The following is a 20,612-nucleotide window of genomic DNA, read 5'->3' as shown; positions in this document are numbered from 1 at the left end:
TTTGGAAAATCTGGAACTTTTTTCCTTTCCAACTGATAGATTTTTCTAAATTTATATATGAGGTTGTTTCTGAGATCAAGTTATTTTAATGGTTGTCATTATTATTATCCATTTAAATACAGAGGAATTTAGTTTGAAGAGAAACTATAACCTTTATTTTAATTCACATTCTGTACAGGAAAACCATGACTTCCAGTTTCAAAGGAGAAAGCCTTTAAAAGGGCTTGTAAAAGGCCTCATAGGCTCCTTGGACATCAAATAGCTCAGCAAAACAGCATTATGATGATTTAAATGTAAATGAATTAGAAACATATGGATTGCATTCCCTTGGAAATATACATGGGTTTGGAAATTAAGGGGGAACTGCCTGACAGAATGTACTGTGCTTTGCTTAGCACAAAATGTTTGAATAATAGATTGAACCTTTTGCCAAATCCTGAAGGCCACGGGTTTGTCCTATCAGTATTTTTGCAAACCCTGTGGGTCTTGAGGTTCCTTGGTGGTGGGAAATGTGTTACCTGTCAGGCCAACTCCTGCTGCCATTGCCCCCGTCCCCCGTTCTACACCATGCACACGAGTGTTTAGTTGTTAAAGATAAACCAATTCCTGGAGAAGGGAAGGAACGGCGGGCGTGTGGTGGTTGGAGTGGAGTAGGATTTTTCACTTATCGTCTTTTTGTTCTTCGTTTTTCCATTTTCCTTCCCCCCCCCCCCCACTCTTTCATCTTTCATTTCTTGCTTTAAAAAAATCTCTTTTACTTTCAACCCCACCTTTTTCCTCTCTCTCTTAAGCAGAAGCATGGATAAAAACAACATAGACAAGCAGCATGGAAAGCTTTCAGAAGGGTGGAGGGATGAATTATCCTTTACTTGATAACATTTTTTCTTCAGAATTCCCCACTGTAAATCCAATCAGGGAACAGAAAAGTTTGAAAGGTTTCCTTCGCTGATCATTTAGCCTTTACCAGGGCATAAAGGGAGATGCTTGAGGCTATGATGTTGTGTTTTGGGCATTTTATAGTCTCTAGAAAGTAGTCTCACCTCAGTTTCAGCTTATTTTAATAAGAGATTTATCATTATTAATATCATTTTGAGATTTAATTAATTAATTTCATGAAAATGAGTTGACAACTGGAATATCAGAGATCTCAGGCTAATTCGTTGCTGCCCAGCCTGGGCGAAAGCAGGTGTTACAGTAATAGGATCTGGCTTTTGTGTGTGCCTTACAAAATATACTGCCTCTTGATAAGCAGCTACAGAATTGATAGTTAAATCTATCCACATGGATTTGCTTCCCATATGGAACTAATTGACTCTGGAATAGTTGAAGCCAAAAGATCTCTACAATTTCAAAAGCTTCTCTTATCTTTCCTCTCCTATGGCTGTTGACAGGAGTGAAACACATCTATCCTCATTTATTATATTGGTCTCATCAAGTGAGGATGTGTTGATGGGAGACTGTTACAGAAGCAGATGGTCTAGGTTGGTCTTTTATGCTTCAAGCATTCCCCCTTGTTGTTTTAAAAGTCCAAACTAAGGCTGTCCTGCATTTGAGTTGAGGCTCTAAAATCTCTCTCCCTAAAGGACCTAGTACTAGACAAGCTCACCTGAGGACCTGAGCATTTGGTTTTTGTGTCCTTTAACCTGGACTCTAAGGTCTCACTCACTTTATCTCGTTTAAAGCTATTGGAGGCAGAAGAATGATAATATGCTTTACTGACTGGCTCAATCCTTGACAAGTGTTCCTATTCTATTATTTCCCACATTGCCACCACAGTGATACGTTCCATTCCTTCCCAAAATGTATAGACCTCTAAATTCCAAATCTTGACAACTAACAATATTCTGCTTTCTCTCTGAATGTGGTCTAAAAGGGCAGGGCTTGGTCTGGTGTTCCCTTCAAAATCACTGAGGAAAACATATAGAGATAAAAAGGTAGCTATCATCATTATCATCCTCTTTGTCTCATTGTTTTGATTGTCACCATCATAGCTAACATTTCTGGAATATGTGCCTGGGCCAGGAATAAGCACGTGAGATGAACGAGGTTATTTAATCCTCACAACCACCTTACGAAGTAAGTACGATTATTATCCCATGCTCTAAGGCACATAGCACGGTGTGTGGCCAGAGCTAGAAGTGAGACCTTGGCCTACTTATTTTACTTCTCTGCACCTTATCACCCCTGTGGTAAAGTAAGGATAGTACTTCCTGCATAGAAATTTCAAAACCCAGTTTATGTAAAATGCTTAGGGCAGTGTTTATTTTTCTTGTCTTATTTTCCTTATTATTCCTCTAACCCAGTTATAAATTGCCATGATAATTTGTACTATAGAGTGAGAAGGGTTTAGGGGGATTTATTATAAATGTAAACTTATAATGCACATTTTATATATTCTGAAAATATAACCACATTAAAACAGAATATTTAAAAGACAAGAAAAAGAAAACAATATTTTTTGTATTGTGTATTTTATTAATAATAGATTTTCTACCAGACAAGCTTTACATCAGTAAAAATTATAGTAAGCCTCTATGTATATGTACCCACACATTTTTAATAGAACATGTAGAACAGAATATTTTAAGACAGCACCCAAACACCATCACCTTCTGCAGACTGACTGACTTCTGTCATGCTTCCTTAACAGTTTGCCCACATTTCTATTAAAGCAATTTACTACATGACATAAGAACTATCTGGGTATATGTCTGTGTCCTCCACTAGAGTGTGAGCCAGGAGCTTGTGCCATGTTCACTTTTTATTTCTCCTCACACCCTACTCTCTGCCCCCAGATGCCACAGCCATGCCTGGCAACCAGTAGCATTCAATAAACATTGACTGAACGCATTCTGAATTGAGTAATGAGCCATTGTCCCACCTTTGTGGTTGGCTTCTCAAATGCCTAGGGTTTAATTTGGGACTGTGGCTGTGTTGGATTAACTTCAGAGACCAGAGTGTTGTCATAGAGGCAGGGACCCCACAAATTTGGCGGCTAGACCATTTTGACAAGAAAAATGTCTGTGTTTCAAGATACCTGAGGGTTTATTCCCTGTTTTTCTCAAACACAGTTGAGCTTTAATGTGGTCTTACACTTGCTTATTGATAGCCAGTATTTTTCTTGTTGGGCCAAATGTGGCAACATGTTATTTATTTGACATTGTGGTCATCCACTCGATTGGATGGAAAAGAACATATTAGTCAAATGAAACTGATGTCTGGAAGCCATGCACGCTCACCCAAATAATCTGCCCCTGGATCCCGTCCTCTGCTGGTTCTCCAGCTGCTTGACGCAGAGCCATATTCTTGCTCAGGGGATTTATTTTCCCTGGCCCTGCCAAGATACTAAAACCAACTTTCTGATTCAGCTTCAGCCTCAGCCTCCAACCCCGGACAATAGCAATACTGTGTGATGACTATTGAGGACAGACTGAGAGGGATGACTGTTTTAATACCACTTTATGACTCCTCAGGATGGACTGGAAACATCACCACACGGAGAAAAAGGTATTCGCCAAGGAGAGGGCAAGCTTCTGTAGTCAGAATCTGAGCTGGAATCAAAACCACAGACAGAAATAGGGCTGAGGTCCTACAGTGTAAATTCCAGGAACTGGGGAGGAAGTTTGAGGACATGCCCGTCAGGGCTTTCAGAAATATGCTAATTGTGCAATATTTTTTTTTTTTTTTTTTTTTTTTGAAGGTGCAAACGTTTTTATTGGCCACCCATTCCCCCAAGGGTACCCTGCTTCGGGCTGCCTCAACGCCTGAGGACTTGGGTGTCGCTGACCTCAGATACCACTTTGCCGTCCACGATCCTGCGGGTGGTGGTCTTCTGGATGGTCTGCATGGAGTTGCTGCTGCCCAGGGCATCAGAAAGCTTGAAGTCCTCCCCGTCTTCCAGCAGGCGGCGGTAGGTGGCAATCTCAGCCTCCAGCTTGACCTTGATGTTCAGCAGGGCCTCGTACTCCTGGGCTTGGCGCTGCCCCTCTGCCCGGGTCTGTGCCAGCTCCGACTCCAGGTGCAGCAGGACCCCATTCAGCTGCTCCATCTGCAGGGCGTAGTGGGCTTCCACGTCCCGCAGGTTGTTCTCCAAGCTGGCCTTCACATTTCTCATGGAGACCAGGTCGTCGTCCAAGGACTGGACCATTCTTCTCAGCTCCTTGAGTGTTGTCTCAGCAGCTCCTACCTCAGCGGACTGAGAGGTGACCACGGTGGTGCTCTCTTCAATCTGCTGAGTCCAGTACTTGTCCAGCTCCTCTCGGTTCTTCTGGGCCAACTCTTCATATTGGGCCCGGATGTCTGCCATGATCTTGCCGAGGTCCTGAGATTTGGGGGCGTCCACTTCCACGGTCAGCCCGCAGCTGGCAATCTGGGCTTGTAGGCCCTTGACTTCCTCCTCATGGTTCTTCTTCATGAAGAGCAGCTCCTCCTTGAGCGCCTCGATCTCGGTCTCCAGCTGCAGCCGAGTGACGTTGGTGTCATCGATGACCTTGCGGAGCCCATGGATGTCGTTCTCCACAGACTGGCGCATGGCCAGCTCAGTCTCATACTTGACTCTGAAGTCATCAGCAGCCAGCCTGGCATTGTCGATCTGCAGAACGATGCGGGCATTGCCCACCGAACTTCCAAAGATCTGAGCCTTCAGTTCCTCGATGGTCTTGAAGTAGTGCCCCCAGTCTCTGATCTGGGGTCCCTTCTTCTCCAGGTGTTCCCGAATTTTGCCCTCCAGTCTCCTGTTCTCAGTCTCCAGGTTCCTCACTCTCTCCAGGTAGGAGGCCAGGCGGTCGTTCAGTTCTTGCATGGTCTCCTTCTCGCCCTGGATGCCCCCTAGACCCGCCAGGCCCCCCGCCATCCCGGCGGCCAGGCCAGCGGGCGCCCAGCCGCCCCGGGAGCTGGAGGAGCGGGACACGGAGATGCGCGAGCCCCAGCCTCCCGCGCCGGCGTAGACGCTGGCCGCGCTGCTGGCCGGCCGGACCCGCTGGCTGGGGGCCTGCACGGAGCCCAGCGACCGGTAGTTGGTGGAGTAGGTGGTGGAGCGGGTGGTGAAGCTCATGCTGTCTGCGCACGGCGACAGGGGCCAGGACTCAGGGTTACCCCTAATTGTGCAATATTCACAAGAGTAATGGAGAAATGATAAAATCATGATAAAAACAAATATCTAAATCTGTGGGATAATAATTTGGGGAGCAAGCCTCCAAAGTTGTGGAAAGGAGGAAAGCATTTAGCAGCATTCCATTATTTTCTTTCCAGTTTTCTATGCCCTCCTCCTCAATACTCTCTCTGTCTCTTTTCTGCCTCTTTCTCTTCCTCTCCTTCTTTTCATAAAAGCAAAGCACAAGGCAGCAGAATCTGTACATGGGAGCCATGTTGTGCTTTGTGGTACCCTATCTCTGACCAAAATATAAAAGATTAGCATATTAACCCAGAAATTCATTAATCAAATTCAGCTTCCAAATGGGGTGGTCCAAAAGATCAACTCTAGTTTTGAGTCTTGATTCTGAATGCTGAGCAGCATCTGAAATTCATTTCTGAAACTGCCAGGGAAGGGAGTAGAAAAACTCTCACTTGTTTCAAGCCAACAAGAAATATCTAGTCATTAGCCAAGGGTCAGCAAGTAACTTTTTTGACCTGTGGATGGCAGGAATGTTAATATTTAGGATTTCTTGCTTAGGTCAAGTCCCAGAGGATGGCCAGACTAATATGTGTGAGGAACTTGGCCATGCCAGGGCAGACTGCCAAGTGTTGTGTTTTCATGCAAACCCAAAGGGCCGCCTGGAAGAAACACTGTCAGAGTTACCATTATTTCCCAGAACCAAGGCTCTTGAACAATGAGGACAAAGGCTGCCTTAAATCTTGCAGCTTTAAAATTTTATATGGTGAGGAACTCATTATGGGTAAAAAAGAATATATGCCAGAGAAGGTAAATAGATTTCATTCCACATAACAATCAGTTGGTTGTTACTTCCTAGAGCTGTGTTAAGAAGGATTTTAAGGCCCTATGAAGACCAGTGGGAAAGGGTGCCATAGTCAATGAATGGCTCATACCATTTCTGGTATGGGTGCCTGAATTTTATATTGCATCTGTAGGGAAAGAAAATGGATTTTGGATGTGATCCTATGTGGTGCCATTTAAAAGGCTCTGCTCAACCCTGGGAAACTTAAACCCAACTTCAGTGAGACAGTGGGTTTTAAGAAATTGAATAAATTTAATCATGGGTTAGAGCATTGTGGGAAAACTGAAAGAAGAATACTTTTTTAAGCAGCCAACTAAAAGTGTAAAAACAGTGGGGAGAGAAAACTCTATTTTTGTAGGAACACTAACCTGAGAAAACATGCAAACCAGTATCCCAACAAAGGGAGAATCACACAGCCACCAATAGGCAATTCTTGGCATCATGAAGAGGAAGCCAACCACAAATTAGAATTAGACATAACAGTGGGAGCAGAAACAAGTCATTCAGTTGATGGAGCAGAGGCTACCACTGATAACTGCAGCTTCAAAATCATGAACTCCACTACCCAAGTTTGCCTGGGTAATCACAGTTTTTACCCAGTGTCTCACACATTTCCATTTGTTCCTGACATCTAGACCTGCAATTCCCAATGCAATGGTCCCTAGCTACATGTGGATTTTTTAATTTGATATTTTAAAGCCAAATAAAATTAGAGTTTCAATTCCTCGGTCACCCTAGCCACATTTTCAAGTGCTAGGTAAACACATGTGGCTAATGGCTGCCATATTGATATCACAATGTAGGGTAGGAATGATGTGTCACAAGGGCAAATTAATTGCTGAGGGTCCCAATTTCCTTCCTGGTTACACCTCTACCTGATTTTGTACATGGGACTAATGTTCTGCTTACTTATGCAAAATACTTCATTTTGCCACGCAGTTATTCATTTGGTAAGTGATCTTTGAAAATGTTCTGTGTGTTCAGAACCCTTTCATTCTACACTAACAGTGATATGATATTTGTAGTGGGGGATTTTCTGAAAAGGCAGCTTCTGATTTGCCCTAAAACTGTTTATGGTAATTGTCATGAGATTTGTGGATTTTTAAAATCTGCTCTGATCCAGCATCTGCAGTAGGACTCTAAAAAACCCACAGACCCATACGGTGCTGTGTGACATGAAGCAAGAAGCCCTTTCGCTGTTCCAAAGAAGGAATTGAATTTCCTGTGCTTCTTAGAGATTTTCTAACCTCTTGCATTTCTTCCTTTGCCCAGCAAGACCTTCTGATTTTCCTGAGGCAGCACCCTGAGCTACTCTGGCAGCAAAGCTGTTAGTTGATCAAGGGAGAGTGGGTTTGTCGTCACAAAAGCTCTCTTTTTTCCGTGTAGCTTTCTATGTATGTGAGAACTTGTGTGTCTTAGAACAGTTCCTCTCCTGCTAGATACACAATTCCTGAGGAAACTCTGTTTTTGCTATGATTTTTCAGGCCTAAGAAGGGTTAACAGGCAGGAAGAGGAGAACTTTCAGCCACTTCGGTTTACATTCAGACTTACTGAGAATTTCAGAATTGATCCACCACATTTGAAGTAGCTTGTCTAACTCACCAGGTCTCATAGATTCTGTCATGAAACCTGCTGAAGTCACATTTGTGCAATATCACTTTAAAATCATTAATGGTGCAAAGTCATTGTTTTGCAAGATTATATGCTCCTACTTTTGAATTTAATTTGTTTAGTTTAGTTGGTTTTAATTAAAGAACATTCTTCCAATTATATTACCATGCTGGAAAATGCACTTGAAAAGCCGTCCTTTTCCTTCTCTTTTAAGAATTACACAAGCAAGGAAGGGATTGATTCATTCTGAAAACCATGGTTTTTGCTTTATTTTGTTTATTGTTTCTTACTTCATTTTCTGCCATCTTTGGGAACTTGGTGAAGCAACAGGGTGATGAAACTAGACTCCTAAATGATCACCAGGACCCTTGCACTTATAGCTGTGCTGTCCAAAGGGCAAAAGTAAAAGAATAAGAATGAACCAGACTGCCTATTAGAGGCTATTTGAAATCCAGGAGCAGTGTCTTATCTTTCTGATACTATAAGCAATTGCCTTTCCAGTAGTTTTGTGCTGAATGTATTCATCATTTCCAATTTGCAAAATTCAAGTATTTTAAAAAACAGTAATTGTTGAAATAGCTGTAACTTTTCAATTTTGCCTATATGTATAATAATCTTTCATACATCTTAATATGTCACTAATGAAATTTCTAAACAAGATTGCATAGTTTATCTGCTTGCTTAAGGAGAGACAGTGAAGCATTATGTAAGAACATCTTTCCTTTTGCAGCTTTTTCATGTTATCAAGCAAATCAAGCATAACATTTAAAAATATTAGAATATAACCTCCCATATAACAGCTTTTCAAAAAAGGTGATTTTATACATATACACTTTTTAAAAATTTGTAGATGTTAAATTTCAATCTATCAGAGAAAGACAATGCATCTCTTAACTTTAATGATAGATCACTGTATAATATTAATAAAATAAACTTTGAGTATTTACTAATTTGTGTAGTAAGTAAAGTCTAAAAGTAATTATTTGGGCTAAATACTATTCTTAGATATTGATGTCCCTATTAAAATTATTCTCTATGTAAGAAATTCCACATTTACTGTGCACTGTATATATCCTCAGTCTTTGGGACATTTTCAAAAACCTGTTTTTATTTATAAAACATCGGTGCATAATATTTTAATTAGAAGCATATACACTGGAGTCTTTCTTTTCAAACCATTTCCTTTTTGATCCTTCAGTACAGAAAAAAATTTCCGTCACCTCTTTTGCTCTAAATGAGATAATATGGACTCTATTTTTATTGTGATCTGTGTTGATTAAACTCACAGAAACTCTTGAATTTCTTTTATTCATCCAAGAAATGAAGTTAGGTTCTTCTTATAATTTTTTGACATCTCACTTACAGTCAGTAACCTTGCAAAGAAACACACATGCCTAAGTAGCTGTTACTAAGGTAGTTTCCTTCTCATCTGCATGCCCTTCTTTAACAAAGTGTCTCACTATTTGCATTTAACTCAAAACAATAGATAGTATTATTATGAAATAGAGGGCTTTAGTGTGCTCATCTGGTTCTCTGTGTTCACTGGACTCAAAGGCAAAATTGGGTAATCAACCTATAAAGGTCATTTTGATATATATGCATACTGATGTCACCCCTAACTTTGTAGACATAGAACTGAAATATCAGTTTCCTCCTTGTTCTCATCCCAACTTACCTGTTTAACTGCTAGAGCCAACATTCTCAATATCTGAGCTATAAACTGAATGATCATTTTTGATTCAGAGAGTTCTCTCTCTTTCCCCATGTCATGTATCTTTTGATTGTGTTCTTGCTTTGCTTTCTAATCTCACATACCTTGCCTAGGCTTTTATCTCATCAAATACGCAGAGAATCAATATCCTCCTGTACACTTTCTACTTTAGTTCATTTTCACCCTACCCTGGTCTTTTCCACTTATCAAATGCATGCAAACAGTCAGGGAGTACATGTTATTATGCCCATTTTTCATATGAGGAAACTAAAACTCAGACCGTTTGAATAGCTCACTCAGGGCTACGTGTTCATAGAGATAGAATTTATACCTGGGTCTTCATCTAAAGCTTATGCTCAAAACTAAAATTTAAAATACCTTCTCTGAACCCTTGCCTCCAACCAAATTATTCCATTCTATTTTCTTAAATATGACACAGTTTCTTGCCCTTTTACTTTTTTTCATGCCATTGTAGCTGAAATGCCACTACTTCTTCCCAGTGAAATATCAGCTATTTTTTCAAAGCACATCACAAATCCTACTTCCTTTAAAAGTTCGTTCTGAGCAGTCTGTACCGAAGGTGGCTATATCTGCTGTATCTTTATAGAAATTCCTGGATACAGTTCAATTTGCTAATTAATTTTCTGTGGTTCTGTGGCAAATTTATTGTCCTATGCTGCTATTAAATTTTTTGTTTGAATTTCATTTTTCTTCATGTGCTTATGGTATAGTATTTCTTCTATCATATATCAGTATATTTGTCTTCCTACAGATTGTTGATGATAGTGGGAGATAAATATTTAACAATGTGATCGTTTAAGAGATTTAGTCCCATGGCTTGCCCACTGTACTGGCAAACCAGCCGTGGTGATGAAGCCATTTTGTTAAAGAAATAGCACAATGGCTTTGATGTATCATGATTTCAGCTGCAATTTGTTGCATCCATTCAACAGAAGAAAATAGTGAGTAATGCAACGGGGGGCATAAAGAATTATTCTAAAACTCATAGTTTTTATGGTACTATCAAGCTCCTTCTATGTCAATGAGAATAAAATAATAAAAATACATTTTTAAAAAGGTTTCAAAGAATCTTCTTGGTAGACCAAAGAGTAATTTTTGCTGTATTAGTCTTAGTCTGTCTTTGGCATATAATTCACATTGAGTTGGAAATTCAAGTTGTAAAACGATGATACCTCTCCCTATGTTAACCCCAATATATGCAACTATTAAATCTCTTTCTCAGTCTCAATTAAAATCATGGAAAGTTATGGTTTTATGATTGTTGGAAGACCCCTTACAAGTTCTTAGTGCAACCTCTTGCCAATTGCCAAAAACTTTTCTACAACATTCTTGTTATGCTGTCATTCTTGCATTCAACTTTTACTTGAACATGGCCAATAACAGTACTTTTGAGTTAGCTCGAACATTGCTGAAATTTCTAATTAATAAGAAGTTCTTTCTGATAATAAGCCTCAGCTGTCCTCTCTATAATATTGCCCCATTGTTTACCATTATTATTATATTTTGTTATTATAAAATATATATTATATGTTGTTTTATAATGTATTGGATAAAACAGAACCAACCTCTTTGATTTGTAGCACAATGGAACTATTTTAATTATTTGAAGAGAGCTATGTTTCTTCCTTATCTTTCCCACCTTACCTCTTCCTGGAGAAAAATCTCTAGTTCTTTCAGCCAACCATCATTCAACTTAGTTAGCAGAAGTCTAACCATCCCAGCCTTTCTCCTCTGGATAGTCTTCTCCATCTCAACAATACAATAAGCCAGATGTGGCTTGATAAGTTCAGAATGCCCTGAAAGTAGACTTTTCTCTTGCTTTAGAAATGATATTTCTATGATTGCAGCCTAAGTTTGCATTAACTTTTAAAATCAGTAGCATTCTACTAATGGCTTCTATTGAACTTGTGGTCTAAACCTCCAGGCCTTTTTCCCTAGCAAGTGCAGTCAAGACTTGTCTCTCTCCCGTGTGGAGCTGGCCATGCGCAGTGCTGATGCGCGCAAGGAGTGCCGCGCCACGCAGGGTGTCCCCCGCGTAGGGGAGCCCCACGCGCAAGGAGTGCACCCATAAGGAGAGCCGCCCAGCGCGAAGGAGGGAGCAGCCTGCCCAGGAATGGCGCCGCCCACACTTCCCGTGCCGCTGACGACAACAGAAGCGGACAAAGAAACAAGAAACAAGACGCAGCAAAAAGACACAGAAAATAGACAACCGGGGGAGGGGAGGGGAATTAAATAAATAAAAATAAATCTTTAAAAAAAAAAAAAAAAAAAAGACTTGTCTCTCTCATCCTCTCTTTATTAATTACATTCTTTGAAAACTGCATACAAGGCTTTTCCTTCCCAGTTTTGCTGCCTTTTATCATGTTGGACCCCAGAAGTCTGTAATGGGACAACTGGGAGTAAACCACAAGATTCTTGGCTGTCCTGGATGCTGAGAGTCTGGGATGGCTCTGATGAATTACAATAGGAGTTCCACTCCCTAAACCTCAACCCTGCGGATATTAAAAGCCTAAAAGCAAGCAAACAAAAAGAAACCCCCAAAAGGCTCTTGGTAGTGGGAACAACAGTTTACCTTTAGTAATACTAAAATGGGACAATAAGGGGAAGAAATTGTCTAAACCTGCAGTGACTGAGGCTACTGACTTGGACACTGGTTTTCAGATCCTGAAACTTCCAGTCTTTGTTGCAGTTAGAAGGGGTGGGCTCCTAGGGGTAGAGGCATAGTTAACAAATGCAGAGTTTTCCGTGTTTCCCATTCTCTGAGCCAATTAATACATGTTCAACAGCTTCCCTTTCCTCCACTAGCTCATAAATTACTTTTTGCCTCCAAATTCTCTAGAACTCAAACAACTTGCAACCACTTGTACCATCTGAACACCTGTTTTCTAGAAACAATCTCTCCATCTGAAGGCTGGGAAAAAAACACATTTCTCTTCAAAATGACCACATCGTTGATAAAAGCAGTCTTTTCCCCAACCATTATGTGAATTTCCATTTCTGAAGTTCCTATTCCTTCACTCCCTTTCCTTTTCTTCTCTTTATGATTTTTTAGTTTGCTCTGCTTTGTTCCCTGCAGCAGATGCTTTTGGTACAGGTAGTAGGTTTAATAGGTCCCCCTGCCCCAAAGAATTCATGTTCACCTGGAACCTCAGAATGTGAGTTTATTTGGAAATAAGGTCCTTACTGATGTAATTAAGGTAAGGGTCAAGATGAGATCATACTAGATTAGGGTCCTTCCTAAATCCACAGAGAGTGTCCTTATAAAAAACAGGAAAGAGCCCTTGGAGACAAAGAGAAGACCCTCCGAAGACAGAGGAGCATGCAGTCACATGCCAAGGAACACCTGGGGCTACCTGAAGCTGGAAGAGGCAAAGAAGGAATCTTCTCTAGAGTCTTCTGCCAGAGCACAGCATTGCTAGCACCTTGATGTCAGACTTCTCCCCTCCAGAACTGGAGAGAATACATTTCTGTGTTTTTTTGTTTTTGTTTTTATTTGTTTAAAGCCACCAGGTTTGAGGTAAGTTATTATGGTCCTAGAAAATTTAATACAGTATCCCCGCCCCCGCCCCCCCTCCCCCCCCCATTCACTTCTCTGGTTTGATGCACCATCCCTCAGCTTCTTCAAGTGTTGACTGCTCACAGCTCATTATTGCATCCTTCTCTGGTAGACTGCACTTTGGTGATGAAAGCTGTAAGGTGGGTAAATGCCAGGAAGGTTAAGACCCCTTCCTCCCAAACCTGCCACCATCAGTTCTGTCAGATGGCAGGAGGTGTGGGAGGTATTCCTGTCTCTTTGCCTCTGAGTGAGAAAACCTCTCTGGTACAATTGCTGTTCCAGAGAGACTAGAATTCTCTTTGTCACCTCTCTACCCAGCTTCTTCCCCTGCCTAGTCTACTTTTCTCACTCTGTTATAGGTTTATCCTGAGAGCACTTTCACAATAAATCATTTGCATACCAATCCCCATCAAGGGCTCTGCTTCTTGAGAAACCAAACTGAGGCAGGGACTTGCTTTGAAATCACAGCATTTGTTTAAAAATTAGACACTGGAGAAGCAGCTACAATTCCATTCAGCCAACATCTATGGAGTTGTCTCTATCTATTTATTTGAACAGTTATTGTGTTATGGAGGCACCATGATGAACATGATGCAACCCACCCAGAAAATAAGTTTGCAATTTTAGTGGGGAAAACAATCATGCCCCAAATGACTGTAAATCAAATATGAATGCAAAAAGTGCATGAACACCTAAACGCAAAACACTATGGGGCCTACAGGATCAAAAGAACAATTTCAATTGGGGGTAAGGTATACACTGGGGAGAATTGTATGACGCTAAATGAAGGGATACATATGGTTTTAATAGAAGAGAAAATAATATTATTACTAGCATTTATTGAGTGCCTATTATATGTTGTGCCCTATGCTAGGTCCTTTAGATGCAGTATCTTATTTTATATTCACTGCAAACCTATTGTATAGACATTATTAGCTCTGTTTTACCAAGGAGATCTTGAGACCTTAAGTAACATGTCTAAAGCCCCCAGCAAGGAAGTAGTGGAGCCCAGATTTAAACACATTTCCTTAGGGAAGTATGTTACAGAAGAAGGAATATTGTGAAAACATAAAAAATTGGAAAAGATGTCTATCAATATGGGTTTGAGTTAATATAATAGGAAAAAAGTCTGAGAAGAGAAATTGGGACCAGATTATGGTAGACTTTGAATACCATGCTAGGAATTTGGACTTTGTTCTATAAATCTATGGGGAACATCCAAAGGAGATTAAACAGGGAAGTTTAATAATACTTGTGTTTTAAATGCTTTTTTCACGGAAGGAAATAGGTTGAACAAATACTTCAACTTCTTCAAAGGAACTTAGATGCTCAAGAAGTTTAAATATATGTAAATTCCTTACCAGCTCTTTTCTACTTGGATTTTACTGGGTCTGACACAGTGGTCATCATATTTATAAATTATTTTGCTAGGATCCTTGATTTCCCACCATTATGATAATGTGATACTTTTTTAAAAATTTCATAATCTGTGCTACTTTCTCCTTGCCACTCTTAAGAAGCTGTATGGCAATTATTCATTTATTTTGGTAACCAGTATAAAGCCGAGCAGTGTCACATCCAAAAGAAACATAGATCTGACATCCAAAAAAGAATTGAAATGCAATTTAAATAATTACTGCCATCTCTTGAAAAATGGCATATGAGTAATGCATTGCATGACACAGAGCAAAATATCTTACAGATTCTCTCCTCTATCGTCATGGAAAGTTCATTCCATATATCCTAACAACTGTCCCTAATTTCTGATCTGACCCTTGCCAAACTCCCCCAAATCTCTCTGCAACTCAGGTTCTCTTTCTCCTTTCTCTTCTTTCCAACCTTCTCAATTGAGATTTTTCTGAGCCAGTTACTTTCCAGAACTTCTAATGTAATTAAAGCTAATCTCTCAGTTTTCTTCCCCATTCATTATCTAAAACCCAGGGAGGGAAGGGAGATTCAGAAGAAAAGACACAGGAAGGTGAAGAAGGCTTGAAAGCTTATCATCTCAATATCTTTCTCTCTCATCTGTCTGTATTCATTATGCAATAGTTATTGCAGTATTTTTACCCCACCACTGACTTTCAGCAACTGGAGAGATGTGCCTCTGCAGAGGGCACAGTTGCTGGTGAGCTTCACATGACCAAGGGTTGAAAGGTTGGGTGACACAGAAGCCATTCTAGATCTTTGTTGACCCTTCATCATAGATACAACCATTTCAGACCACCACATTCTTGGATTGTTTGATTTAGAAATTAAATATTATTGGTTCATTCAAAAGCAACTACAAAAATCCCAAGTAAAACTTAATGCCTGTTATCCATATCTCCCAGGGAAGTTTCTGCTTCCTTTTTCCATGAGTCTGCCTCATGGGAATGACTTGCACTGCATCTCAGGTGGTTGCCAGATTGTCAGTGACCGTGCTAAAACTTGCAGTTTTCCTAGCTGGGAAGACTTAAAGAAATTGTGATGGGGCATCAGCCCTTCACATTTCTGTGATAAACAGGCCTACAGGAAGATTTTTATTCATTTTCTGTGCCTGGCATTATTTAGCCAGCCACCTGATGTTCCTGTCATGTAGTAAATCCAGAAAATTACTATGTGCTGAAATTTTTCACTGCTTCAATTTATGCAGAGACATAAGGCAGTTTCCCGAGTCTGGAGTATTTCTGATTACAAGAGAGAGAATCTGGCTATGACTGGTTTCAAGTCCATCCGGCCACATTTCGACATGCCATTTTTTTCTCAATTCTGTCACTTAATATACATGACCTGACCCAATTTTATGAGTCAGAGAAATAAATAAGGCAACAAGTATCCTTTATTTTTCATATGGTGAAACCAAGTCTGATGATTCAAATGGTTTGTTTCAGGCTACAGAGGAAAGTAAAGACAGACCTTGGAAGAAGATCCAAATAATCCTCACACCCAGAGTTGCATTTGCACTATTAGTTGATGCCTCATGTCTCTAGATCTTATTGTTCATTTGCCGCACAGATTAGGAAAAAACATAAAGACTGCTTTTCTGCATGTTTGGTGGTTTATAGCTAAATGAGCCTTAGAAATAATTTACCAATTCAGATCATTGTTCTTTGGTTGCATTAACCTAACTCTAATCTAACTGCAGCCAATTTTATATTGGACCATAATGAACAAAAAACTCTTCCTCATGTGTTCTTTCTAAGTAACTCCCAAAATGCATTGTAAATAAACCTATGCAACCTGGGTTTGCTAATAGGTTTGCCATGAAGGAAGTCTGTAGTATAACTATGTCCCCCAAATTGCACAGAATATGTGTCTACTGAAATATTACTCACGTTATATATGAAATTCAAATTTAATTGAGCATTCTGTATTTTTATTAGCAAATCTGGCAACCTAATTTACTATGAAAATTACAATTTCTTATAATTTTGTTCTTTTCAGTAAATTTTAAATGAATAAATATATACATTTATTATGTTAAGTTTTTGTACAAATTTGAGAAACATTTTTTCCTATTATACATCCCAATTGTGATTATAACATGTTCAGCATAGCTAAAGCTCTTTTGAAATCATTTGCAGTTCTCCATTTACCTGTGTTCCCTGTTAGTCAGGGTCTTCAAAAAGTCATTATTTGTACTACCAACACTTAACATAATGTAGGCACATAGTAGGAGTTCAAAAATATTTTATGAATAGACTGAATAATTACAAAATGGTAAGCTAGCACAGCAACAAATGTGTGTATGTGCGCGCGCGCATACGTGCTTCAAGAAAGCCTAACGGAACGAGGGCTTACTTTGCACCGGTACTCTGCTATGAACACAGTGCCAAGGGCTTAGTTCTCATCCTTTTTATAGGATTCTCAAGTTGTGCCTCTTCAACTGATGCTGTTCAGCTGAGATCAGCAGAGACAAGCTGATCTCACTGAACTCTGTCCCAATTGCATAACATATGCATACATAAATACATAATATATGAATAAATATATGTTCTTGTTTTATGCTACTAGACTTTGGGGTGTTTTTTATGCAACAACAGATTACTAATACACCAGATTACAATTTGAGGGAGTCTGATTGTTCCCAAGGTCTTTATAGCAACATATTTAGCAATCACTGCTTAGAATACAGTATGTTCATATATTTAGAAAATTTTATATATTCGTGTTTTATATGGTTTATTTTTTTAAGTATCACATGCAAACATTTTAAAAAATTAAATAGTGCCAAAGATTTTTAACTCAAGCTACATTTCCTCGCCCCCTCACAGATCTTATTTAACTTCTCAATTCAATTTCTTTCAACTCTTTCAGTTATTTTCCTTGTATTTAAGTATTTACCTCCTTATTCCTAAATAATATTTATAAACTCCTATTTACTGATTCATAAATTTTGGGCATTAATAATTTTCTTTGTGTTATTAGTCATGAGGATTTTACCTTGCTTACATCATGCCTTCCCCTCTCAGTAAAAGCATATCACAATTATGCTAAAATGCATAGTGAACATTTGCATCACTTATGATTTAGTAAATTATTCAATGTTAAGCCAAGTAGAGTACTATGATTGCACATTTTATTTTGAATGGAATTAAGAATTGCCCTTTTTTCATTTGCTTAACTCTCTTTGAACAACTGAAAAAAATCTTACTTTGTTCAATTAATGAGTTAATTTTTACTTTTTTTTCACAATTTATATGTTCTTTTGGTGTGTTTCCTTGAAATATGCTTCCTGAAGTCCTAGTGTAAGCAAGTAATGACCAGGTGGAACAAACAACCAGCCTAGGACTAGTTTATTGTGAAAAACATATAGAAATGAGAGAGAAGCAGGTTAGGCTCCCCCCTTTTCAATTGCCTTCTGGCACAATGCTCTAGGATCTATCAAGGTCAGATGTCAGACTCTCAGTCAGGGAAACTGGCCTAAGCCACAGTGTTTTGAAGCAACATGGTTATCAGAAGCACCAGTTGTTCCCCTGGCAGGAAAGTCTAAACCTGCAGTTGTAGTTATTCTGCAAGGTGGACCAGTTATTTTCAACTCTAATCTGTCACGTCTGCTATTTGCTAGGATCGATTGTTTGAGTACTTGGCCATAGCCCATAGTCATGGAGCAGGTTTAGGTACCCAGATGGCCCTGTTCTGCAGGATGCCAACTTCCTCTAGGGGCCACCAGCCTGCAGGGAATCTATCTTGGACAAGTTAATCTTTATTTCTGCCCGGTGAACATATGCTCTAATATGAAATAGTGGTACTCTAGGCCTGTGCACAGCTCACGCTCTGGGACGTCCCTCGATGTTATCCTGGGAATCAACTTGGCCATTCTCCTAAGTTGAGATTATTGTTTCTATCTTCCTCATTCATGGATAATTTCCCCATTTTAGTGGGATAACTTCTCCAGTAGCTTTCAGAGAAAACTTACATAGAAAGCAAAAGTTTAGACCCTTTGCATATTTGAAATGGTCATTTTTCTACCCATGCTTGATCAATTGATTGGCTTGGACATTTTAGATGAAACTCAGTTCATTGGGAATTTTGTAAGCATCATTTCGTTATATTCTGTCTTACACTATTCCTCTTGAGAAGGCTCATTCCACCTGGATTCTCTAGTCTGTATCAGTGACTAGGTTTTTCCTCCCCAGATATTTTTCAGATCTTTTCTTTATTTCTGAAACGCTAGGATTTTATGATGATGCACCTTTGTTTAAGATTTTTTCACTTAAAAGGCTGCATACTCAGAGAATTAGGCCTTTCAGTTCCAAGAAATTTTCTTATTTTTTGTTTTCACCTTCCCTTCCCTTCCCCACAACTACTACATTTGCTTTATTTGTACCCTTATTTCTTGGATGTTGGACTTCATGGATGGTTGTTCTAATTTTTGTGTGTGTTTTTTCCCCTTATTGTTCACATTCTGTCCTTTTATTCTAATTTCATCTGTCGTATTATCATGTTTTTAAGTTGAAAGCATTCTTTCCTGCAATTTTGTTTTGTCTGCTGTGTTCTTATTTCATGGATGTAGCATTGCTCTTTTCTCTTTTGAGGATCACTACTTTTATATTCTTTGACATTTTCTTTGTGTCTGGATATCATCCATTTCATTTGACTGCCAAGTTTTTCTATTTATTTGTTTGGTGTTTTGGATGGAGACTGATCGTCATTGACTATCCATACATATAAACTGGGCACTTAAAAACTAATTGGATGCAAAAGCTTCTTTATTGAGCATTTTTCTCTTTGGTGTAGTTTAATCAGAAAGGGATCCTCCAGACTTCTCGGCTGCTTCTCTCCTGGAGCTGGGATTATTTGGTAAGTACTTGACTTAATTACCTTGTTTTCAGTATTGAAATTAAACCACACCCCTGAGCCTGTGCTCTTGAAACCAGAGCCTCTGAGTCAGTTTCCCATGAGCAGTGCATCTCTAGAATGTTTCAGAATCACATGGAGACTTGCTAAACCTCCGATGACTGGTCCTCACCCCAAGAGCTTCCGATTTAGTGAGCCTGGGGACGTAGGGAGACAGGAGAAGATGCATCTGATATGTTCCCAGATCTGGAGTCGGGGGACCACAGTTTGAGAACCACTGCTCTAGAGCATGCTCCTCTGGTTTTGTGTGAGAGTGAATGAGAATTCTCTGACTGCATGGCAGAGGGGTCTAACACTTTCATACAATCTTTGTTTCCACCATTCCAAACTCCATTCCTGATCTCAGTAATACCTTTGGGTTCTAATTCCTGAGACTTTCTGGGATTCTTTAGGGGCAAATAAGCAAAATACTTTTTGACATAACCTCCTCTCCCTCTTTCTATCCCCCCTGAAGAAACATTAGATTAACTTGCATCCTCTCCATTAGGTCATTTGTCATTTCTCTCCTCTACTTTCCATCTTATTCTTTCCTTATCCTGAGGATGGAGAATAAGGAGAAGAAACATCCTAACTCTCATCATGTTCATAGGATGCTGAGTAGAAAAAGTAGAACCATCTTTAGTCCCATCATTTTGAAATGAATGAGCAAATCCATAATATTTTGATTCTTGTTAGCTTTATTTTAGAGGATGCTAAACTATAGTTTAATGAAGTAACATAATTTGAAAACTGGGAACTCATGAAATAACAGTAACTTTTAGTTGATCAAAATAGTCAACTAAGCAAAAGAAAATATGACTGTTCAAGAAATAGTTTGTACTTAAGAAGGACTTAAATTTTGCACTGAAACTCTAGCTAAAATAATGCCTTTTACTCTAATCTTATATTAATTGTATCTTATTTTGTCAAGTGTGGGAGATGGAAGTAACTTGCTCCCAAATGCGGCATGGATTTGTGTTAAAACATTTGCATGCTGTTAAGATGAACCTATACTCAGGAGACTGGAAGCTCATCTCCCACCCATTCCCCTATCTGGTTAGTGTCAGGAGATGTGCTGAAAGGCTGAGACACTGCAGGTGTGCTCTGTCAACTGGAACTCCAGCTCAGAGCCTCTCAGATCAACACAGTGTGTGGCTTTTGTGCAAAGTGCCTGCTTTCAGCTAGGAAGAGTGTGTGTCAGCGCTAAATGGCTGGTTCCAAGGCAGAGCAACCCACTAAAAGATTTTGGCTACATACTCGTTGACCTTCAGATCCCAATTTAATTGTTTATTGATTAAATAAACATTAGATGCTATTTATCAGTTCCCTATGGGGGGGGGGAGCTGTTTTCCAGCCAAAGAATGACAAATATGTTTGTATTCTTGTGGCTAATTTTTAAAATGTTTAAAAAAAAAATGTCTGCTTAAAACGGCCAGTGAGA

The 20,612-nt window shown here is 39.5% G+C and overlaps 1 protein-coding gene across 1 annotated transcript; it reads right to left on the bottom strand.

Annotated features, from left to right (window-relative positions):
- Nucleotides 1-3,672: 3,672 nt before the first annotated feature.
- LOC101412437 (keratin, type I cytoskeletal 18) lies at nt 3,673-5,090 on the bottom strand. The gene has a single exon (XM_012530187.4). The coding sequence runs from the start codon at nt 5,051-5,053 to the stop codon at nt 3,758-3,760; it is 1,296 nt and encodes a 431-aa protein (XP_012385641.1). The 5' UTR covers nt 5,054-5,090; the 3' UTR covers nt 3,673-3,757.
- Between the last annotated feature and the right edge of the window lie 15,522 nt (nt 5,091-20,612).

This window comes from Dasypus novemcinctus, chromosome 14 (assembly GCF_030445035.2).
Source record: "Dasypus novemcinctus isolate mDasNov1 chromosome 14, mDasNov1.1.hap2, whole genome shotgun sequence".
Taxonomy (NCBI): domain Eukaryota; kingdom Metazoa; phylum Chordata; class Mammalia; order Cingulata; family Dasypodidae; genus Dasypus; species Dasypus novemcinctus.
Note: the sequence above shows the minus strand (reverse complement) of the source record. Positions and strands in the feature narration are given on the sequence as shown.

Coding starts and splice junctions, on each gene's coding strand:
- LOC101412437 (XM_012530187.4), bottom strand. CDS start 5,053: ATGAGCTTCACCACCCGCTCCACCACCTACTCCACCAACTACCGGTCG.